This window comes from Crocodylus porosus, unplaced genomic scaffold, assembly GCF_001723895.1.
Source record: "Crocodylus porosus isolate Cpor-Errol unplaced genomic scaffold, CroPor_comp1, whole genome shotgun sequence".
NCBI classification, from domain to species: Eukaryota; Metazoa; Chordata; order Crocodylia; family Crocodylidae; genus Crocodylus; species Crocodylus porosus.
In genome coordinates, this window is record NW_017728912.1 from 22,206,063 (window position 1) to 22,231,275 (window position 25,213).

The 25,213-nt window shown below is 40.3% G+C and overlaps 1 protein-coding gene and 1 long non-coding RNA gene across 5 annotated transcripts in view; both read left to right on the forward strand.

Annotated features, from left to right (window-relative positions):
* TBCK (TBC1 domain containing kinase) overlaps positions 1-25,213 on the forward strand; it is a 177,069-nt gene that overhangs the window by 124,621 nt on the left and 27,235 nt on the right. For 3 of the 4 annotated variants that reach the window (XM_019534143.1, XM_019534140.1, XM_019534142.1), the window contains exon 24: positions 24,617-24,792. The exons of the other annotated variant lie outside the window; for it this stretch is intronic. In XM_019534143.1, coding sequence (XP_019389688.1) covers positions 24,617-24,792 — 176 coding nt within the window. The remainder of the gene's footprint in view (positions 1-24,616; positions 24,793-25,213) is intronic. 4 annotated transcript variants of the gene reach the window in all.
* On the forward strand, positions 16,666-18,460 carry LOC109309412. The gene is made up of 2 exons (XR_002100902.1): positions 16,666-17,046; positions 17,182-18,460. It is a non-coding gene; the product is annotated as an uncharacterized LOC109309412 (long non-coding RNA).

Genomic DNA, 25,213 nt, shown 5'->3' on the forward strand with positions numbered 1-25,213 from the left:
ATGCCTGTCTGAACTGTGTCCGAGCCAGTGGAACAAGCATGTCCTCTCTACAACTTTTGTTTCTTCATTAGTTTGGTTCCAGTGTGGTAGTGATGGGGGACACATTTTTTCAGGTTCAATGCTTAGAGGGGGGAAAAGAAGGGAAATAAAATTTAAAATCAAGTAAATTTAAAATTTAAAAAAAATAAAGTTCAGATTTTATTTTAAGATAGTTATGACACTTTTAAATATATCAAGTATTCAGTGGATTCAATTCTAAATACTGACTGGCTGTCTCTTCCTTGTGTCCTTATTTTTCCTTTAAGGTGCTTGAGTTTGTCTCCTGAGTGGTTTTTATTAGCTACATAAATATTTGCTTAGTATGTATCATCACATTACAGTGCTTTGGTTACTAATAAAAATGAGAAGTGTTTGCCCCTGGGTACATACTTGTCTCCCCAAAGCAGCAGGTAGTAAAATAAAACCTGTTTTAATGCATTTTATTCTTAGTATTAGTTAACTTTCTTTTTACTACCACTTATTTGCAGCTGCATCAATTGGCTCAGGAATATCCTCTCTAGACTTCCCAAATGTGTTGCTTGCACTTTTTTTTTATTCTTTAATCCATGAAGTGTTTTACTGCTAAGCCTGAATCTGGAGGAGGAGTGAAACATGTCCATCAATAGTATGTAGTACTAGTAGCTTCAAGCAAAAGACAATGCCTTTTAAATTGAGTTGTGGTGTTGCTAAGAATAACAATGTAATGCTAACTTTCCAATTTTCACTAAAGAATTTTAATTTAGAGCTTGTTCAAATTAAGGATACTGATTCATGATGTTACTGCAACCTCTTTCCTCAGTTGACCTTCCCAAATCCCCTGTTTATGGTATAAGTTTCACCCAAGCTTTCAGTTCCTGGAACTAACCCTCAAGGCTAGGTACAGACATTCAAAAAGCCTAAAGCAGAATCAATCTAAGGTGCACGGCTTTCCGTAAGCAGCAAAGTTTGGATCAGTAGCGAACAGAAAACATCCCCTCTTTGGTGGGGGTCAGATCTAAGACTGGGTTTCACCAGTTTACATGTGCCAAACTTCTGTTCTGCTACAGGTATAGACTGGTTTCCAATCACTTATGCTGGTAAAAATATAGTGTTTGTACGTGGCCCAAATGTCTTATTTCCTGGGCCAGTTTGAATTCACCTGTACATTTAAACTGTTAATCTCCCTGCTGCCCTAAACCAATTGCTCAATTTGCATTCCTACAATTTTTCACCCCCCTCCAGTGTTCACTGAACAGAAGTCTCACCATACTTTTGTCTCCTGGCCCTTATGGTACTCAATTTCTAAGAGTCATCCATTTGGAAACATTGCTGCTTTCTATTGATTAAACAGTCACCAAAATCTAACTACCATCCTGAGGGTGTGGAAACAGTTACTCTGCTTTAAGGGGTAGAGGACTTGTATCAAATTCAGTCGAATATCAGGTAACTGCTATAATTTACCCTTTGTTTTATTTAGGGTAGCCGTTTCTGTTATCATAGTGTATCTTAGGAGTCACCTTTCTCAGGTGGGTGTAAGGAAAATGGTTGAGAGACTGATGGTAGTGCCTGATCCTCAACTCCCATCATCAGCACAAGGGGAGTTCATATCTGTTCCAGTAGGACAGAAGGGATTTCCACAAATGCCTAAATTCATTCAGCCAGTTCTGTGCCACTCTCCCCTCTCTCTAGGATAGGGAGTTATCAAGGACAGGCTAAAGAAAGGTACCCAGGAGGAGCTGGAAGCTTCTAATGAGCACAGTACTGGAAGTCCCGAAAGAAACTGTTTTGATATGATGGAAGCACAAGAATAGCCAGAAGCCAATGTGGCTTTTCAAGGAGCTTCTAGGATGCTGTAAATGCAAAAAGAAAGAATACAGGCAATGGAAAGATGGGCAAGTCACCAAGGAAGCATACCAAGATATAGCAAGAACTTGTAGAGACAATATCAAGAAGATAAAGGTAAAAAACTTCCCTGGTAAGGAAAGTTAAATATAGCAAGAAAAGCTTCTGTAAATATGTAGGCCAGAAAAGAAAGACAGAGGAAGCTGTGCATCTACAGTAAAAGAGCTAGGGTCAGCTCTTAACAGAAGATGCAAGGAAGGCAGCTACTTGACTACTCGGCTACTCTGCCTCGGTTTTCACAAAATAAGTAGGCTGTAACCAGACAGCTAATAAAGATTATCCGGATAAGTAAAGAGACAAGCTGAGGGATGAGACAACAAACGAAACGGTCAAAGAGATTTTGATAGGTATAAATGAACTCAGATTAGCAAAACCTGATGAACTTCATCCCAGGGTACTGAAGGACCTGGCAGAGGAGATTTCAGAGTCCTTGACAATAATATTTATGAAACGAGCAAAGTGCTAGATAAGCATTGGAAAGGGCCAACATAGGGGAAAAAACAAAAACAACAACCAAATCTGAGGCACTATAGATATGTTAGCCTCACCTTGATACCTGAGGAGTCACAAAAGAAAGTCCATTTATAAGCATCTGGTGAAGGAAAGACTGATCCCAAACAGCCAGCATGGGTTTACTAAGAACATTGTGCAAAACAAACTTGATTTCTTCCTTTGACATGGTAACTAGTTGCATAGGTGAAGAGAATGCTATGCATTAATAGTGTATCCGGACTTCAGAAAAGCTTTTGACAGAATCCCTCATGACCCTCTCATAAACCAGCCGGAGGACTGGGCTAGACGAAACTTCTGTAAGGTGGATAGAGAATTGGCTCAGCTGGCAAGGAGGATTGTAAATGGACCATGCTAGAATGACGGGAGGTATTGAGTGGAGTCCCACAGGAGTCTGTCCTGGGCCCAGTGTTGTTCACTATGCTTATTAAGGATTTGGATTCTGAAACAGAGAACTTCTTAAGCAAATTTGTAGATGACATAATACTAGGAAGAATTGCAAACACACTGGAGGTCAGAAGTGCAATTCAGAAGGATCTTGACAGATTGGAGATCTGGGACAGAGCTAACAGAATAAAGTTCAGTGCTGACAAATGCAAGCTGCTGCACCTCAGGAAGAATAATCAAAAACAAATAAAAAATGCCTGGATGGCAGCACTAGAGAAGGATCTAGGAGTCGGTGGATCACAGGCTCCATCTGAGTCTGCATTGACACATCTGCACAGAATGTAAGTGTGGTTTTGCCTGCATTGTTAGGTCCAAGACATGGGAGATGGTTGTGCTCCTTGGCATTGGTTAGGCCTCATCTCGAGTACTGTCTGCAGTTGGGCTCCATATTTTAAAAAGGACCTGGAGAAGTGAAAGACGTTTCAGAAACAGGCAGCAAAAATTGATAAAGTACTTAAGGCAAACCTTAAGAAAAGAGACTGAAAGAAATAAACATGTTCACCTTGTGAAAAAGGTGTTTGAGACAGAACATGATAACAGTCTTCAAATGGTCTGCCATAAAAAAGGGGGAATACACCTTTTCTCTCTTGCTACAGAGAGCAGGGTGCAGACCAGTGGTCTGAAGTTGCAGCAAAGTAGGTTTAGACTCAATATCAGGAGAAAAACTTTTTCATTGTTGAAGCAATGAGACTGTGGAATAGACTGACTATGGAAGTTGTGGAGTCTCTCTTTGTTAGAGGTGTTCAAGAAGAGGTTGAACAAGTATTGATCAGGGATAATATAGGAGTAATTATTAGGCCTGTGCCAAGCATCTAGTATCTGCTTCAGATTTGGCCGATTTGGGGGACAGTGATTCAATTTGGCAATTCAGATCACTGTCCTGAATCGATTGAACTGAATCTAATTCAGAGATTCAGCCATTGCTGAATCTCCTACTCAAATTGGTCCCATCCCCCACCCGCTCTCCCAGCCCTATCCATGGCTGCCCCCCACCCTGACCCCAGCATCCCAGCTCTTTTTTTTTTTTAAATCCCCACACTCACTGCCACCTGCCAGATGGGGTGGGGGGAAATCCCTGCTGACCCCCACTGCCCTGCACTGCATGGGGGGGCTCTGTCTTGGACCTAACAATGCAGTCCCCAGAAGCCCCAATGGCCACTGCAGCAGCTGGTGAGTGTGGGGCTTTTTTTTTTTTGCTTTTTTTTCTTAAGAGTCAGGATTCTGGGGCCAGGCAGGGCAGTCATTGACAGAGCTGGGAAAGCAAGCACGGTGGAGGAGGCACTCAGGGGGGCTAGGGAAGCAGGCAGGGGATGGGGCCTGGCGGGGGTCCCCCTAGGGTTCCCTCCCCCACCCCCTACTTACCGGCACGTAGTCCGGGTCCAGCTCCCTGCGGTGATGAACAGGGACTGCCCAAATCTCTAAAGTTCTCCAAATTGATTCGAACCTTTTTATTGGTCTCCTGATTCAGTTTGGATTCAGCAATTCAGCTGTTGAATCAGGCCAAATATCCTCCAAATCAAATCAGCACCTGAAGCTTTGCACCACCCTAGTAATTATGTTTATGCTACACAACAGGTATTTTCCATGCTTCTGGATTTTGCTGCTTGATGCCTGGGGCCTGGAAGGATGTTTTTCCCCTTCCTGTTGCTACACAACTGGGAGGAGAGAAAGGGAAGGGGGATGCTTGTCATTTTCAGGAGCATTGGGTTGACTACAGCCAAGTCTGGAGATTTTGACTGGAGTGTGCTAATGTTCTTGCTGGAGCTAAAGCCTGGGAATTTCTGGTTGAATGTCTTTGCACTTCCACTCAGACCAATCGCCACATTTGGGGTCAGGAAGGAATTTTGACCCATGCTCAATTATGTACAAACTGGAGGGGTTTTTTTGCCTTCCTCTGTAGCGGAGGGCATGTCCCTCTTCCTTGGATCACTCAAGTATATTTTAACCCTTGCAGAAGCAGGACACTGATCACTGTTGTTCCCCTACTTCACCTGTGGCAGATTAGGGTGCTAAGCCTTATAGTTGTTCAACAGGATTGAAGTGTAGCTTTAGTAATAGGCTATGCAAAGATATGTATGGGATGGTTTGGATAGGGATGATCCTGGTACGGACAAGATATTGGACTAATCACCTTCAGAGTTTCCCTCAAGCCCTACTTTTCCATAATTCTATAAATTTGGAAGAGGTGAAACAAGAGAAGCACTCAAATGATCTTTGCCCAGATAGTCTACCTCAACACAATTTTTAGCCTGATCTAGCATCATTCCCCTACCCCCATTGCACTACCCCATCCCCGCTGCAGAAACGAAAAAAAAAATCAGCTGGCACTCAGGTCTTGCACCAAGTACAGCTCAAGCAGACACTAAAATTTACACTCAAGGGTTAGAGTTTATCATTAACAGACTCCTTATACCTAATATCATCTGTCTCTGGGAAATTCATTTTTGCTAGTTTCCTTTTTATTATGTTTTCTTAATGATACTGTATTTAGCTGCCCACAGAAGTATTACCCTTGAGCTGTAGAGTTTTAGGGTGGGTTTGGGGGGTGGGGGGAGAATTAATATATCAGATAACTTAGAATCCTAACTTTGTGGGAGTGTGAATGCTGGCTAAACAAAAAGAATGCAACAGTGAACAGGAATGTGGTTTCTAGATTAGTCCTGTTAGTCTTGCTTTCTGACATACAAGGTCCACACACATTCAAATAAGTGAACCAACCCTGACAACCCTCATTGTGGATTGTCATTAGGGATTATACTTAATCAAGCTTCCAACCACTGAGCATCCCTAGTCCCTGTTGAATTGTGAAGTATTAGTTGTGATTTGCTGAGAACTGATTGGTCACATCAGAACGACTCCTCTTGTTTCTAGTTGCTAAAATTAATTAAAATACTCCAAATATGAATAAATGCCTTCTTAATGTTACCTTTGCAGGGGAAGCAATTGTTGTTCAGCACAGATAACGTCACCAGAAATAAACTGAAGTGGTCAAATGGGGAGGCAGTGATTCCCAATATCTGCAACATTTGGCCATTTCATAAATATGAATAGGCAGCTACTAAGTCAATGGTATTACTTCTACACCATTCTTCTCTAAGACACTTTCTTAAAGAACTCAGTTTTCATGTGGCTATCAAAGAACTGTTGCAAGATCCTTCAGATGAGTGACTATGGGACTACACCCACAAGTACCAAAACATTGTATTACTAACCTGTTTATTTCATAAGAGGATATATAATTGTTGAAATGTAGCAAGTATTGAGTTTCAGTTCAACTTTGCAGTCACTGAAGCACTGTAAAGACCAAATTGGCCAGAAAAGGCCTTGCAGACTTGTGTTGACACTAATTTTTAAAAAAATAAATGTAATTATAGTGGTTTCAGAGGGTTTGCCCTACAAAAGATAAGGCATTCAGTTGCCTTAAATATATTATGTTAGGAAATAACCAAATGTTAATCTTAAAGTTATGATTGTTTGTCAAAATCTAATTTAACTAACACTTACTTGGAATTGAATTACAGTAAATTGAATGTAAACTGACTTGTTAGAATCTGCTGCATTTTCTCCTTCATAGGGCAGATGTAAGGAGTAGGCTTTAATGTACTGGTTGTTTAGCTTAAACTTTGGTACTTTGACAGATTCTTCCTTAGATCATATATAGCAAATGTAAACCTGTTTTCTGTACTGACTTGCCACTTGTAAGGTTCTTCAAAATATGATTAGCCTTGGTCAAAGTTAGCAATGAATTACTGCAGTCACAAGTTCTGTGTTTCTGCTTTACCCTCAGGCTCAGATTCTTTATCCATTAATTGTCTAAACAATTCCTCAATGCATAACTTTTCAATTACCCCTGCTTTGGACTTTGAAGCTGTGTATTGTAGACACTTAACCTCTCTGACCTCCTTCAATTAGAATTCCGTGACTGATTTATGAACAAACTTTTATATGTTTGCACCTATAAAAGTAAAGAAGTAACAAAAATAATAATAAAGGCAAAGATGTTGTACCAGTTATGCCAGTCAGGTTCATCTTCATCTAGAATATTTATTCTTCTGTGAATTTTCTAAGACTTTTCTTTGTAGTATTAAAACCAGATGATCCAGATGGAAGAAAATACCTTTTTTCTCTTTCTAAGGCTCCCTCTCCACTTAAGAGGTAGTCACGCCTTAAGTTATGACCCAGGTACATGTTCAACCAATTAATGGCATGATAAAACAAGCAATAAGCTATAACATTATTCCCCCAAAAATGTGTAATCATGTTGTAGCTTGTTATAATCATGTCATTAGTTGAACATATGTCCAAGTACTCCTATGAGGCTGGGAGCCCCATCAGCTGAGAGATTCCCAGACACAGGGGCACCCCACCCTCTGCCAGACCCTTAGCTGATAAGGCTTGCAATGGTGGCAACATTGTCAGCCATGAGCCACACAGTGAGGAGGATGCTGCCCACCCCCCTGCAAGCCCAATGGAGCAGCAACTTCAGCTACAGGGCTTTCAGTGGCAGCAGTGAGAGAAGCACTGCCACCACTGTGAGGTGCTGGGCTTCCAACAACGGCAGTGTTCTCCCCATGCTGCCCCTACTGCAAGCATCACACCTCACAAGGCTCAAAGCGGTGGCTGTGTTCTTCGCACTGCTGCCGCTCAGAACCCTACAGCAACGTGGCCCTCGGGGCTTACATCAGGGGCAGCGTGGGGAACACTGCTTCTGCTGTGAGCCCTGCCAAGCTCCATCAGCTGCAAGGTTCACAGCACTGGCGATAAGGTGCAGTGGGATCTAATGCACAATCCCACAATTGCACCTCCTTCCATGTACATGTGGCCTGGCAGAAGGCACAATTGTGTGGATCACATGTTAAGTCCCATTGCATCTTTATCTGCACATGTAGAGGGGCCCTAAGGGTATTTTTTTTCTCCCCTTTTTCTTTTGGAGCTGAAAAGACGTTTGGTTTAGGTTCCTGGTCAGATCCCTTCCTCTTAAAATATTGGAAGCACCTGCACTAGAAAAGCACAGCTGGTAACCAGGATACTGGAAAAAGAATGAGACACCTAATTTTGTTATCTCTGGAATTCATTATAGGAGCAGGAGTAATGAAGGGTCAGGCCCTTAATAAAATATCAAATATGATGCAGCACAGCAAAGAAAAGTTGATGGCAAATACTAAATGAAATGACACAAGGATTTATCATGGTAGTGTTGATTGAGAGTTTTCCATGTGGCATTCCCTGTGGGGAAAATGGAGCTCTATAATTTGGTTGTAGCTGGTTATCACAGTGTCAGTGCCACACATGCAGCACAAGAAAGCATATTATTCAGATATTAAAACAAATAATGATGAGCTTTTCATAGCTCAGAATATCTCTAATCAGTAAAGTATGTGTCCATCCGTGATGAATTACAACGACGGTCATTTTTTTGGTTCCACCTATGAGCTCCAGAAAACAATAGAACAGTTTTTCTACCAGTATTGGGTTGGGTTGGGTTGGATTTGGTGGGGGGTGATTAGGCAACTGTTATTAGGTGAGCTGTTTCCCACCTGTTGGCCAAAAGCTAAACTAATTAATTTGTGTCTCCAGTTGATTGCTTGTGTACATCTCAATGCCCACAACCACAACTGGAACAAGATCCTGTAGTACTTTTAACTGGGCACAAGAAGAGGGGAAGATTTTCTTGTCTCTCTTAGCAAATTGACAGTGAGCTTGTTTTCATGTTGCATCTTCTAATCCCATCACTCTGAACATGTCCATGTAGTTGTCTGTCTCTTACTCTCTTTGTTTTTGCAGTGATAAATACTATTTGTTCGTCTATTCAGTTTGAGATTTATTAGGAAGAAAAGGTATTAGAGGCTACTTTCCTGAGTTCAAAGTAACTTGATAATTTATAAACCATGGTCTTTTGAATACCTGTAATGGAACATATTCCCCATTCTAGCATATTTAATTAATAACATGAATTTTTTAAGATATTCCAAATGCTTTGTACACAGAGAGGTACACTTTATTTCAAGGGATTCTCAGTCCACAGTTCTGAACAACTGATGAGATGGTTGAAAAATAGCATAACTTTTATGTGAAATATTTATTTTTAAAGAAGGCTTATATGAACATGAGGATTATACAAGGAGGGATCCCCATGAGTGAAAATAGTATATTTTGAGCCCACTTAATGTTCTAGTTTTGGATCCTGCTGCCTAGTGGAAGACTTTTAGCCAGCCCTGCATTTCTGTTTCACAGTTGAGCATTGGTTCTAGCTACCTCTGTAAGAGACAAATGAAAATGGGTCTCCATCAGCTAATGTAGGTGCACAGTGTGGTTTCCTGAGTGTGACACCTTTATTTCATACTTCATTAAAGCAGCCATATTTTTATCATCAAAATAGTTGTTTGTGCCTAAAAAAGGAAGATGAAAAGAGAACATTTTTAGTTTTTCATTGTAATGTGAGTATTCACTGAATAATTAGCATTCCCACAGTGAGCATGCTAAAATACCATAAGAATGGACTGGTTATAGAATGTTATCAGCTTTGCTTTACTTCTGATGAGCAAAGTTTGGACCAGGTCTGTCTGGAATAATTTTCTGTTTTCCTTTGGGCAGTGTACCGGAGCTTGCCAGAAACAATGACCGGAGCTTGCCAGAAACGATGTTTTCTAAGCAAAATATAAGAAAAGAAATATTCTATGAAATGCACAGACTCTAGCATCATGTGTCCAACCCCAATTCCCTACCTCTCTGCATTTGAGTCAGTTGGCTTCCATCCATTTTCTTTTTGGGGTAACATCAAGATCACAGAAGATACAATTGCTCTGTTCTCAGTTGCTATCCCTGGTACCACAGCTGTCCTCTTGCAACTGGGAGCAGTAGTTACAGAGCCCTGTTTAGCCCCTCTACTCCCAGGATGGAGCATCCACTCACTGTGTAGGTAGAATCTTTCCAGAACTTAGTCTTTGATTAAATGTATACAGAATTTTTGCAGGGGTGATGAAAGGTGTGCCCTTAACACTGCTGTCGTATTTAAAGTCCTTGCTGTGACGCTTGAAACCATGAGAATTTTACAGTAAAACAACTGTAAGAATTTACCATGGGCAGAACAATATATTTTCTCTATGCTCCTTCTGAAAAATACCTTAACTTCAGCTGAAATTATACAAAAAAAGTCCTTGACATCCACAAGGAAAAACATCAGACTTAATTGTTGAAGTTTACTCAACAAGAAGTTGAAAAATATTGTAGAGTGAAAAGTAATCAGTTGATATCCTCATGCTGATGTGTTGGAATCAGATGTCTGTAACTGAGCTAAACCAACAATCATTAATGATTTCTTGACGAGTCCACAGGTCCTTGATTAATAATACTGTTTTTAACTTTGTGCATTCAATTGCTTGCTTTGTTTGACTGAAATGATTTCAACCAATTTTCTATATCTTACTTTATTTTTTTATTTAAAAAGGGAATTCCGTGAGAGAAAACTATCACTTCTATGGTTCTACTTCCCTGGTAGCCTTCTTCAAACAGTAGTAGATCTGAGGTTAGGTGCAGTAGGACTGTACCAGCAAAACTCAATCTGAACAGTTCCAGAAACTTAGCCTGAATATCAGCAGGTTACAGTCCTAATAAATTAATTTGATTGTCCTCTTAATGTAATAAACCTATTCCTGTGGTCAGCAGTATAGAATAAAGTCAGACCCTGAAAGAGGAAGCTGTATTTTTCTTATCCCTCTCATCTGGCAAGCTTGCCAGTTGGGTTAGGGACAAGTTAAACACAAACTGATATAAGTGATTGGAAACCGGTTCAGTCTGTAACGCAACCGAAGGTCAGTGCATATAAACTGCTTTCAAAAAGGCCAAAACCGGTTTAAGATAAACCTGATGGATGTTGTATCAGATGTAACTGTTTTAGGCTAAATCAGTTTATTAAAGTTCTGTCTGAGATCCCCCCTCCAGATTCAAATTACCTCACAGTCCCCCCGCATCCCAGGGTGCTTTGCACCTTACCTCCCCCCCCCGCCCCATCACAGGGTGGGTGAGCTAGCCTTGGCCGAAGCTGTATGTTCCAGCTGACCATAGAGGTGTGCTGTAGTGCCCCCCAGCTTCTGGCCTGGGCAGCTGCAGGCATGTGGCTGCATCTACAGAAGAAAGTCAGTGTTTGCCAACTTGCTTATCAGTTCAACCTATGCATCTTAGACTGAGCTGCAAAGATTAAATCGATTCATCCTTGGGCTTTTTGACTGTCTGTGCTTAGCCCTAAAGTTCAGCTCTCAGTGTATGCAACTCAGGTGACAGTGTCAAAAGAGAGAATCCTGCTTTATATTTCTTTTCCTTTCCTCACTCCAGGATGAGTTTGCACTGAAACTTGTTTGAAAAATCTTTTGTGTTTTGGGTCCTGACCATTCATAATATTTGTAAAGGTGTTTAGTTTTATGCATGCAAATAATCCCACTGCTAAAGGGATTGCATGTGTAAATATTTGCAAGTTTCAGGCCCTAGTTTGTAAACTGAGCGCAGATGTTATAAAAAGTCAGAGGATAATTATGGAACCCACAGATGTAGTTTTGGAAACGTTTTCCCAACTAAACACACCTTGAAACTTCCAGAATCTTGTGGAAGATGACTGGAACCCAACTGCTTAATAAAAAAAATTCAGGTACCCCTCCCACTGAGATTTATATTGACACTGTTTATGTAGCCCATAACCAATGTATTATGTCCTCTAAACAGACTCTACCTTCCTGTATAATATAGACTTTCCAACGCTGGGCTGATATTGCTAATGGTTAGAAAGCATTGATACATTTGAACTTCGTTAAGAATTCCTAATGATTTTTTTTCCTGCCAAATAGTCCTCCTTCCCCAACAACAATTTTCTATGTTAAGTCTACCAAAGGGAGCAGGGGAGGAGGTTAAGTGGCGCATAAATATTTCTAAATCTTCCATTTTAGCCAAAAGAATTGAACTACATATTACTTTAAGTGCTATAAATATTTGTCTCCTAAAGCTCAGTAACATAATTTGCTACCAGGTCCAATTATTGTTTCCAAAGGAAATTGAGACTGAAATAAATTAGTCCATAGTGAAAAAGTACCAGAAGCTCTTGAAGCTATCACTTCATTTCAGTCTCTTCACTTACACCATTTCCCTCTGAGCTGCTTCATGTTAAACAGTGCTGTGTGTGTTTAAGGCACAGCCAGACTGCGCTAAGCTTGATAATTTAAAATGGTTTCCCACAGTGGGGAAGAGAGGTATTTAACCTCTGTACTGAGCCAGAGAAGCAGCAGCTAATGAGACTTTGAAGCGTGCCCACACAGTAGCATGGAGTGGAGAATTCTCCTTTCTGCTGTGCTAAATCAACTTAATCATACATTATTCCAGGCAGAAAAAGATGGGTTTGCTTAATAATGAGCAGCCTTGCCAAAACAGAACTCATTTATATTTTTGCAGATTTTGCAAAAACGTGTGTGTGTATGTTATGGTATTTACCATGTTAAGAGAGCCAAGCATACTGGATTGAATATTGGAGAATATGAATGCCTCTCTCTCTCTGACTTAACTTTAACAACTGATATTTTCCCTTTGTCCTCTTTCCCAGGAATCCTTTTCTTCTCATCCTGACTAGAATAGTATTCTTTTCTTCATGTGTCCTTCCTTCAGCCAGTAATAATGGATTTTTCTCCAGCAGTATTGTGTCAGTAAAGCCTTTCTCATTACCAGGCTTCACTACCTGTGTAGTGGTTGGAGTCCTTTGGACTGTATACAGCAACAAGAAGAAGTTCTTATGAGATTAAATATATAGGTAGTAACTGCCCTCCACATTCAGGTTGGTAAGGCAGTATTCAACGTCCAAGTATTTGTTACAGATTTTTGAATGTCAAAAGCACTTTTTGGAAACTTAAAATCCATAAAACTTCTACTCTCTCTCCCTTCAGATCCTTTCTTTAACTTGCCTTGCATGTGATGTGCCCTTGTCTTCCCTGCTTACCTGCAAGTTGTAGGGCAGGGGTGGGCATAATTTAGATCTGGCCCATGAGCTGATTGGATCCGGCCCACAGGCCAGTACTCGCCAATTAACTGTATCTGGCAGCTGCCCCTGCTGTGCTTCACATGTGACCAAGTCCTGCCCGCTCCCAACTGGGACAGCATGTGCTGCATTCCCAGCCTTCCCAACTGCAGGGCCCCAGTCCCAGCCAACAAGCACAGTTTCTGGGCAGGGCTGCTGCTGCTGCAGCCACCCAGGGAACTGCTGGGCTCCCCCAACCCTCCAGCAACTCCTGTCCCTAGCGCAGCACTCCACGCAGCAGGTAGGGAGGAGAAACTGCAGAATTGAGGGGGTGGACTCTGCCAGCAGCTCACTTTGCTCCTGCTTCTGTATGGCTGGGCAGGGGAGCACATGGAGTTAAGGAGCTGGGCTGCTCACACAGACCCACCAGGCATGGGACAGGAAGCAGCAGCAAGAGCCAGCACAAGCTTGGCATTTAGACTTTATTGCCCTTCAGAGCAGGGGCTGTCACGAACAAGTTGGGCAGAACGGTCTCTCTTGTAGAACACACCCACTTTCTAAGAAATTGGAAATGTGGCAATAATCATCTTTTCATCCTTGGGGGAATAACGATCATATTTTACTAGTATTGACACTGGTTTAATAGGAGGCTAAAATGCCTTCTGGAAAAAAAAATATTTTTGAGCATTTCCTTTTTCTTGGGATAGGATAGTCAAGTTCAGGGGTCAGGAGAGCTACCTTCAATCTACTTAAAGCAGTCCTTTCTCCTAGATAAAACACTAAATAGAGGAGCCTAAATGTAGGTCCAGCAGAATCGGAAAAAAAGATGATTTTTTTAATATAAATGTGTATCTTTATGTGAATGCTGTGATGCAATGCCAATAAGAGATTAAAGGCTAATGGAAAACCAGATGGAGGTAGTAACTTTTGTGTAGCCTATCAGTGCTGGGGCTCATTAATCTTTTGGAAGCTCAGCTTCTAATTTCAGAATGCTTAAATAGCTTTAATTCCTAGCATTAAAAAAATTAAAATTCCTAATGCCTATTTCGTTTTATTAACAACAGTAAATGCAGAAGGTTTAGTAATTCCCAGTCTTATATAAAAGTTATGGGGTGAAAAAGAACAAGTGCTCTATCAGTAAAGAATTTAGAGTGTAGTCAGGGAACTCACGGATGAGAGTGGGCTAACTCTTGCTGAAATAAATCTTCTAAAGCAGGCTGCCTGTTTTAAGCAACCTTCCTTGGTTCAGCAGATTTTCATAGCTGATGTCTAAAATGAGATTCCATGGTTGAAGTTAGACCAGAGGAAAATAAAAGTTGAGAAGTTTTATGTCCTCTGACAAGGAGCAGACTTGAAAGGCATTTCTAAAGACAAAAGGAGAAGCAATGACTAACAAGTGTTTTACAGACTAGGAAGTACTATATGTTCACTATCAAGACCAGAGTGAGACATGATTTGGGGAGGGAGGCACATCTCTAATCCTTATGTTTCTAAACAGTTTAGTTCATCCTTGGATTTGAACGCACTTCTTTGTAAGCAGTTTATAACATTTAAACTCATCTCTTACAGTATCTGTAAATCACAACAGTATGCACATTGACTAAGTTTTTAGTGCAGATCTGAGAAGTCTGCTGAGGGCCTCTATTCACACATCTTACTATTGCTCCTGGAGGAAGGATCTTAATTTTACTTCTCTTTTAAAGTAATTATGGAGTCTTTCTAGTATACAAGGCAGTAAATGGGTCATAGCAGAAAGAAGAAAGTTGCAAATGCCTTTTATATGCTACTTAAACTTTAATTGTTTCAACATTTTGGGGGTGTTTTTTGTTTCTGCCCCTCCCCCCCCTCCGGATGTCCTGATTTCTTGGACTTGTCCTCTCAGCACCCATCTTATAATGAGCCTTACTGTTCTTGGAGCTTCAATTCATGGGCTAGTGACTACTTGATAATGCTTTAAAGAGAGCTTTTCTGATTCAGCAAAATACCCCAGCATTAATCTTAACATTGAGCATATGACTCCTGTTAAAGCAATAAGTAATCCTTTCACTTAATCTTATGCGTACTTCCTGTTTCTTAACTGGCAGCTATTTAACATTCACAATTTAATTGTGTGTGAATTTGTAATTGCATTTTAACTAGACATCTGCCACCAAACTTCATAATATAGAGTAGATCTAAGGCACATAGAGGCACTAGAGTAATACGACTAATAATAACTGGGAGAACTGCAGCAGAATACAAAACATTGCTGTTGTCATAGAAAATAATGGAAATCTTGCAGTAGTATTTAAGGAGAAGGATCTATGCCATGAAGATTGTTAGTTAGATATGTATAAAAGCAAATTTGAAAGGGTCCCTATGCAGACTTTCAAATCCATAATCATTGATGTTTGAAGCTAGAGCTTTCAGAGTTTGGCTTCTCTCTTGCAACTAAATTGCTCAAGTAAAGAACATAAAAGAGTGCACTGAAATCTCTTCAGTGGGTTGAAGCTCAAAAAGAAATCATATAAAAACTTGGTCATAGTACTAAGAAAGGGTATAGGAGTATCGCCAAGGTATGCAGAGAGAACATTGGGAATACCAAGGAACTATTTGAGATGCACCTGGCAAGGGATAAGAGAATAAAAAGGGATTCTAGAAATATTTCAGGAAGAAGACCAAAGAAACCATAGGTCCATTACAGAATGCAGAAGGCAGCCTAGTCGCTCATGATATGAAGAAAGCTGAAGTATTTAATGCCTTTCTGTTTCAATCTTCATAAATGAGGGCAGCTACCAGATAATGAATGCAGTTGGCAGCAAAGATAGGGAATCAGAAAAACAGCTTAGAGTAGTAGAAGAATGGGCTAGGAATTACATAGAGAAATGGGATGCTTTCAGTTTGGCAGGGCTGAATGGGATGAACCCTACAGTACTGAAAAAATCGGCTGAAGTAATTTCACAGGCATTGGCTATCTTCGTTGAGAACTCATGGAGGTCGGGTGACATCAGGTGACATGGAGAACAGCAAATATAGTGTCTACTTTTAAGAAAGGGAAGAAGGAGGTTCTGGGAATCTACAGACCAGTCAGCTTGACCTTGATACCTAGAAAGAGAATTCCTGGTCCTCAAGGAATCTATAGTGAAGCACCTAAAGGAGATCAAAGTGAACAGAAGAAGCCAACATAGATTCTCCAAGATCAAATCATGTCTGACCAACCTGATTTCTTTCAATGATGAAATGACAGGCTCTGTGGATGGGAGGGAGAGCAGTGTATGCGTTGTACCTTGACTTTAGCAAGGTTTCTGACACAGTCTCCCACAACATTCTCAATTACAAGTTAAGGAAATGTAGGCTAGATGAGCGTACTGTTACATAACTGGTTGGATCATTATGCTCAACGAGTAGTCATCTGTGACTCATTGTCTAGTTAGGAGGACATATCATGTGGGGTTCCCTGGGAGTCTGTCCTGGATCTGGTATTGTTCAACATCTTCATTAAATATTTGGATGATGGGATGGAGTGCACATTTAGAAAATTGGTGGATGACACCAAGCTGGGTGGAATTGAAGACACTCAGGTGGGTAGGCCAATCAATCTAGTCATTCTGGATCCTAGGAAAAATGAATCAAATCAATCAATCAGATGAAATATGATAAGAACACATGCAAAATCCTGCACTTGGGGCAGAATAGTTCTGTGCACAAATACAGACTGGGAAGTGAATGGCTAAACTGCAGTACTGCAGAGAAGGATCTGGCAGTTCCAATAGACCGTAAACTTCAGTTAAAGTTTACTCTTATTACCAAAAAAAAAAAGCCAACAGAGTCCTGGATTGTGTTTAACAAGAAAGTTGCTTGCAAATTGGATTTGGGCCCCACCTTTCAAGAAGAATGTAGACAGTTTGGGAGAAGTCCAGCACAGAGTGGCAAAAATGATTAGATGCCTGGGAAGGAAGACTTACAGGGAAAGTCTGAAAAGACTAGGGTTATTTGGTCTGAAGAAAAGAAGACTGAAGAGGGATTTGATAAGTCTTTAAATACCTGAAGGGTGATTATAAAGAGGATGAAGATGGGCTTTTCTCTATAGCTGTAGGCTGCAGGAATAGGAGCAATGGCGTCAAGTGACAGCAAAGAGAATTAGGGTGTAGATTAGAAGGAACTTTCTGACCATAAGGGTCAAAACAGCAAGGGAGGAGGTTACATGACTAATGGCTAATGGCCTTTAATCCACCCATAGCTTTGAAGGAAATAGAGGTGCTGAAACAATTCTTTCTAATAGTTCTGTGCACAAATACAGACTGGGAAGTGAATGGCTAAACTGCAGTACTGAGGTTACATGAAGAAACTGTAGAATCCTTGGAAATTTTCAAGAGCAGGTTGGCCAGACACTTGGCTGTGATCACCTACAGAGGAATGATCCTGCATTCAGCAGCAGGCTGGATTAAAGGACCTTGTGAGGTCCTTTCCAGCTCTAATTTCCTATGATGTTACCTCCTTAAAATTGTTCTGAAACAACATTAAGTGGTCTTTGCCTGTTTTAACTCTAAATGAAAACTTCAATCATGAAATGAGAGGGGACAAAAACAGGAGTGAAAATGGTAAAATTGAACAATTGAGAAACTGAAATGAAATTGAATGAAAAGCAAATCAAAGTTGTAGTGTATTGCAAAATTACAAAATCCTAGAGAAAAGCAGAAGTGATTAAAGAAGCATATATAGTCAAATAGTGCAGCTAGGAATTGACTGAGAAGAAGCTGAATAAGCTTGGTTGCCTCAGTCAGAACTTTCCAAACTCAGTTGCTAAAGCTAGTTGAATATGTGTACAGGATTCCTCTCCTCATTTTTTTTTTTTTTATTAGAAAGTCCCTATAATGATCTTCCCACATGGATGTGCAATAGTGAAGATATCCAGTACAGCTGATTAAGGACCAGTATAGATAGTGAAAAAAGGCCGTTTTACATAGGGGTGATAGAAATATCGCTTTTTAAAGCATGTTCTCATTTGGTCAAGTCTTGGAGGAAGGAAGGAAATGACTAATAAAAATAGCTTCAGAAGAAAGAATTGTTTCAGCACTTCTATTTCCTTCAAAGCTATGGGGTGGGTTAAAGGCCACACCTTTTATATACAAACCTTATGTGCTAGAGTATAGGCTTTTGATACAGTACTAGCAGTAACTGGGCATGCTAGATCAAAAAGGAAGAGAAGGTATAATAAATATGATTTGTCAACTTTACAGATGAATATTTCCATCTTGATTTTGTTTCAGTTGGATTGAACTTGCCTTAGTGATTAGTCAAAAATGAGTCTTTTACAAATAAAACACTTATTGCCTCTCTGTTTTTGGGGACAGCAAATGTATCTATCTTAACCGCATAATTGACCACTATGATTTATACTAGAAAAGTGTGAAGATGGCATATTTATTTGTGTGGACATTAATGCTTTCCCTGTTGCATTGATTCTGTGTGGCGAATTAAGCAAAGTAAAAGTGGGATGTGGTAGTTTAAAGACTCTTGAATGCAAATGTGCATGGGGACCAAGTAAAGACTGCATGCATAATCTCTTCTAGCATGTCCTACATAATGGTGGCTTACACACATAAAAAGCCCCACAAAACAATGCTTTACTTTAAACTTCACGTGCTCCCATGCTGAGCCCAGTGCATGCCCAGAAGAGGCATTGTTTTAGTTTGACCCAGCTAACCCAATGTCTATATAGATTGAGTGCTTCAACAGGGCTTTTTTGGCACATTTATCTAAGAGCTGATTGAATTAGCTCTAGATAAAAATGCTAAAAAGCCCCATTGAGGTGCTCAGTCTGTACAGTTGCTGAGGAGCTGGGTTGAACTAATGTGCTGCATCTTCCAGTAATGCACAGGATTTTTTTCACATCTGTCAGCAGCTTAACTGTCTAATTTTACAACTTAAAACATTATTTTAAAGTAGTTTTGTATGTAATTTTAAAGAAAAGGGTGTGTTTGTTTTTAAATGGTTATATAAAGCTGTCCAATTTCTATGCTCCCATTGTACCTCATTCTCTGGATTTGAACTTGGAACCTTCAGCACTGCAGCAGACTCAGCCCTCCCCAGTTGACTTATAGCACTACTTTAGGAAAATGCTGTTGTCTCATGGGGGGAGGGTGAATGACTTTAGCCCAGCAAGTGCACACACATGTTCTCCAGTCTTCCTCCTCCCTCATCACTTTTCTGGGTGGTAAGAGTTCCTGCTTTATATTGTTCCCAGAGGTGGGCTTCTGCTACAATGTTCTGTATCTGAATTTTATCCAAAGAGCTCCACCTTGGTCTTTCTCTCTCCCCCTTCAACCCACCAATTCCTGCAAACTTCTTTTAAGACTAAACTATATGATGGCAAAATGATTTGGACAATGTGTTCCCAACTGTATTGTATTTATAAAAAGGATCTTATTTTCAGTATTTATCAGTTTTAGTTAAATAATTAGTGCATTAGTTAGAAATCAGATGTTTTTGCTATTATAAACAATTGCATGCTATACTATTCTAAATAGAGGAGGAAATTCCCTGTTGTGGCTACATCTGATAATTGTGGTGACAGAGTTCAAAATTTCTTTGTCCTGAAGATCATAAAACCTAGCAGACATATTAGTTTGATAGGTTAAGCATCTTCCCTTTAGTGTAGCAGACACTGCCTATAATTTAAACTTTTTTGATATCCTGTTTCATTGCATAGGGTTATATGGAGGCCGCACATCGGTTGGTTAAGGTCATACCACAACCAAGTCTTTATTTTGTACAGCTGAATTTCACCTTTCTTGTCTCCACAACTCATTAATGTAATTATCTCTGTACTTATGGCAAAACCATAATGTCCAATCTGAAACATTTTAATAGAAAATTAATAGATTCCATAAGATGAAAAAAAGCTTCCAACACATTGCTGAAGCAAGACCTAGAGTTAGCACCATGATTACTTGAATTAATGCTTGGATTGTCTGATACTAAATGGCAAAGATGATACTATGTACTATAACTCCTTTTTCTCTAAGTGTGAAATTTTCATTCCCTGAATACTCCTTGATGAGGTCCTACATTTTAACTTTCTCAAAAACATAGGGACATGGTTTGATTTTTAATTTTCAAAATTGTATTTTACACCTAAGCCCTATTATTCTGTGCAGTCCATCATGTTTTACATCTGGAAATCTTGAGGAAATAGATTTTTTTAAATTAGCACAACATTTTCCAAGGTTGATAATTAAAACAGCAACCAAAAGACCTTCCGGAAGATGTTCGTTGTAGCAGATCGCTGCTGTTTTGCAAGTCATGTCTTCAGGCCAACCGGAATAAGTCACTAGAAACAGCTGTGCACTCAAAAGTTTTATAAACAGCTTTTGCCCCTGTTTGACCTTGGGCACAATAGGAGCACAACAGTTGCACAAAGCCAAATTTAGCCCCAGTATTAGCAGGCAAATCTCCACTACAGGGATAAACTTAGAGTAAACTGAGCTCCATGGTGCCAACCTGCATGCTTGACTAATTCCCTGGAATATTATGCAGACCAGCTCTCTATGAATTTCAGTACTAGCTAGACACAGCAGTTGTTGTGGGGAAAGGGAAGAAGTCATATGGTCTCAAAAGAGTACATTAAAGCACAGTTCAGTGGTGCATTAAGCATCTCAAAACTGTGGCCTGCATTTTAGTGTGGGGGAAAATGTTTTCTTAGAAGTGGGTTTTTTGAAAAGTTGAGGGTAGCACTTGAAGCAGAAGTGTCAAGACTTCTCCATAGAGTCCTATTATCCACAGAAGATTTGCTGTGTGAGGAATGCTTGGTGGTAAAAATAATCTAACTCATGCCTGTTCAGTCCTATGCAGAGGTGATGTTACAGATGTTGTGTGTGAAGAAATCCCCCTCTCTCTGCCTCTCCCTTGGGTCATTCCAGGTGGATCTGTCTCTCTTTTTGGTTCAGGCTGGTCAACCAGGTGAACTGGCCAGATAAATTCCTGAGGGGAGCGGGGAACACACTTTTTTCCTTGTGGCAGACATTTTGAAAGCAACAAGCTACGTGCTTCCAGGCTGCTGTCTGGATGACTTTCTGTAAGTAAAGACTTGGAAACTAGACAGGAGTTAGGATTTATGTCTAGGCCAGACACATTTTAAAAGGATGATTATGTCCAAGACTGTATATTCTGACTTTCTTGTTCTACCCTCCTTCCCTCTTCCCCACCCCCCCACATCAATAGAAGTATCGGGTTACAGCATGCCTTTACATGGTACTGTGGAGGCAGAGAGGTGCACCTTTTTGCTCCAAGATTGGATAGTGGAGTTTGTCTGTTTTATGTTCCTCCAGTACGACCTGAGGTTTATGCTTGGGGTGCTTCGGACTGAATGAGGCACCTAGCAATATTACCTGTGGGCAAAGCAGCAACCCCAAGATTTGCAGGGTCTGTGTGCCTGAGGCTGCACAGAGCCCTAACAGAGACCAGTGCCTGGGTGGTGGCATCCTTACACCAGCCTTGCAGGTGTTCTTCAGGAAGCAGGACAGCCAGCTGTAGACTCCCCGGGGGAGACTTGTGCAGCAAGGTTTTTGGACCTGGCACAGTGAGGAGGGTGACTCTGCGTAGTAGCAACCACTGCTATGCCTCCACAACATGCACCATTGTGTTAATTTAGATCCGTGGCTGTCTCACCATTTACTGCTAGATCAGCTGGAATTTTCAAGATGGCAATCCTCAGATTTTTTACACAGTTTGAAGTTCATTCGACGGGGGGGGGGGGGCATGTTTCACCTTTTTTCATGCTTTTTCTGGTGGGATGGAGCGGATTGAGTGAGGCTAGCTCTTCTGCATTGAAGAGACCTTGTAATATAATTCATTTAAAAAAAAAACACACAAAACCTAATACTCCAATTATAAGTAATATTTTATTGAAAAAATTCCACCAGGCTTCATCTTTGGATGATCATAGAATCATAGAAAAATAGGGCTGGAAGAAACCTCATGAGGATATCTAGTCCAACCCTGTGCTCAAGGCAGGACTAGCCCTATTTAAGCTATTCTGGACAAATGTTTGTTTAACCTGCAGTTAACAGCTTCCAAGACTGAAGATTCCATGACCTTTTTAAGTAATCTTTCAGTTCTTAATTAGCTTCATAGTGAGCACATTCTTCCTAATAGCCAACCTTTGTGGTCTTAATTTAAAACCATTATTCCTTGTCCTATCCTCTGCAGACAAGGAAAAAAGTGCATCACCACCCTGTTTATACTACCCTTCAGGTATTTGAAGACTGTTATCAAATCCCTCCCTCAATCTTATCTTCTCCAGATGATAACAAACCCAGTTCTTCTGACCTTTTCTCGTAAGTCACGTTTCTAATCCTTTGTACACTTTTGTTGCTCTCTTCTGAACTCTCTAATTTGAACACAATTTTCTTGGTGTGGTTCTCGAAATTGGACATAGAACTCCAGGTGAGGCCTCACTGGTGCCAAATAGATGGGAAGGATTGGATTATTTAACTTGATTTGGAGATGGCATTCCTGCTAATATAGCCCAGTATGCTTTTGTGTGTGTGTGTTTTTGTTTGGACGGGGAAAGGGTAGGTGGGGGTGGGGGAGGTTGGTAATAAAAGCACACTGTTTCCTCATTTACCTTGTGTCCACTGACTCCAGGTCCTTCTCTATAGTACTGCAGTTCTTACTAGACATTCTCCAATCCATTCACTTGTCTATTGAATGTAATTCAAATTAATTTCAGACCACTTTTCCAGTTTATCAAGGTCATTCTGAATTCTAATCCTGTTCTCCAAAGGATCTGCACCCCCACCCAGCTTGGTGTCATCTGCAAATTTGCTAAGTATTGCTAAATCTTATTCTCCAAGTTATTAATGAAGAATAGATTTTCCTATCTTCTGCGATGGTCCCATTACAGTTCCTTGTTTGTAAATTTGATTGATAGAAAATAAGACTAACACTTGCTGGGGTTTTGTAAAGATATTCACAGAGAAAATTATCAAGTGCAAATAAGCTAACAAGGTTCTTTGGGTAGAAGTGATTATCTTTTATTAGACCAACTAAATAGTTGGAAATTTATGCCCAAAAACTTGTGAAGAACAAACACCCTTCTTCAGGCATATAGAGAATCTGCTAGTGAATTGTGTACTCTCCTGGGCAGAATAAAAGCCAAAATACAGGTCTGTGAAAATGCAGGTGCCTGGCAGTAAGGATCAGAGGGGTGGAAGACGATAGGTGTGAGACAGATGGGGGAAGGGAGAGTGTAGAACTGGTGATAGAAGAATATAGCTGGTAAAAATGCAGACAGGTTACCTTGGGTTATCAGAGGGCAGGCAGGTTATAATGTGCCATAAATCCAGTGTCTCTTTTTAGTCCATGATTTTTATTATATCCAGTAGATTTATGAAGTGAAGTTCATAGGCTTATCTGTAAAAGGTGTTTTGTAAATTCCCCTTGAGAATTAGAACTGAGAGATTGAAAAGAGTGGTTTTCTTGTGAGAAGTGTACCCCACAGGTAATTGGGTATTTTTATCTTTGATAGATTTTTGGTGTGCATTCATTCTGGTGCACAGTTGCTGGTTGGCTTCTCCTACATATGTTCTATCAGGGCTTGTAGTTCATTGGATGAGATGTATTACATTTCTGGTGGTGCAGGTGTAAGATCCAGTGTTGGTGATGGTTCTGTTGTGGGGTGTAGTTATTGTGGGAGTGGTGAAGATATGTTGGCAGGTTTTACATTTTTTGTCTCAGCCTGGTCTGAATTCATTCAATGTGTTTTGGGCCATAGGAAGTCTGCTTCTGGTGATGAGGTTGGTGGGGTTCAGTGGAGGGTGAGATTCAGAGTATGTACAGCCACTTTACCTTACATACAGTGGGTGGTGGGGATGAGGATTTCAGCCACAGTGAGTACTTCGTGAACAAACCAGATACAAAATTTGTTCTGCTAGCTGTTCATCAGGCAGTTATAAAGGGCACACTCACAACGTTTAAGAGCACAAGCAGTCCTCGACTTACGGCATTTCAACTTAGGGCAATTCACACTTGCGGTGCTCTGCTACTTACACCCATGTTATTACTTACGCCGCTGAATCCTTACAGTTGGGCACTACAGGGAAATTTACAATGAGAAAAAGAGGGCAGCAAAATAAACATCCCTGAATCAGTTTCTCAAAGCCATCAAGTGGCCCTAAGTCTCCCCAAAATCTCCCCAAAGAAGCCCTTCTGACTTCCATGACCCTGATGGTGTTCCTTCACCTTCTGATTAAATAAAATTTTATGCGATTAGTTACCCTATTGCCCTGTTTAATCGATTTATATACAGTACACTTCAGAATGGTTTGTACGGTACACTGTATATCATTTATAGTTGATTTAAATATGGTGTTTATGGTCTTTTCTTTAAAAAGGTGGGCATCAGGCCCTTGGTCAGGAATGTAACCCCCTATTATAACACTATTTCTATGGGAAAGTCAGATTTGACTTGCATCGTTTCGACTTACAGCACCTTTTCCAGGAATGTAACCCACTGTAAGTGCAAGGACTGTCTATAATATACAAATGGAAAATAGAGCTAAATTTGTCAGGTGAATTATGTACAAAGAATAATATCAAAAACTTGCATCAAAGTTCTTTGGAGTTGTAGGAAATGATCTTTTCACTGTAGTACTTGACTTTCTTTATACTGTAAGAGTATTGTATGAAGGAGAATCTACAGAGAATGTCGTAAGTATCTGATTGGCTGAGTCGTTTTTAAGATTATTTTGTTTTTCTGTCTTAAAGTCTAGGGACCCTATCAAGTTGGATGATCTGAAGGCAGAGGTATCACCACGGATATCAGCAGAAGATCTGATTGATTTATGTGAACTGACTGGACCCAGCCATTTCAAAACACCTACCAAAAAAACCAAATCTAGCAAGCCAAAACTGCTAGTGGTTGATATCCGTAACAGTGAAGAGTATCCTTTATGTCTAAGGCCATATTTTCAATCCTTTTTTTTTTTTTTGACTGACCTTGCTTATTTTCATTGCTAGTAATGTTGTGGTAGAATGGTAAATAATTTAAATGGCTCTGTAGATGTACAGTAGATTTACTAAACCTAGCATTGATAATAGAAGCTCTTCCTCTGTGGAAACGACATTCCCCATAAATCAGTTTCTTTCTTTCTGTCTAAAAAATGGTTACAGTTAGTTCAGTTTGCACTAGCTCACCACAGGTGACCTTAAATCTCAGGGCATTTGTAGACTATCCTGATGTAATGAAACGTTGGATTAGTGTAAAGCTGACACAGCTGACTTTCAACCAGTTGCTTCTGGCTGACCTTTTCCTTCCCAACATTGTGATTGGAGTTGTTTTGGAAGTGGGACTTTGCAGAAGTC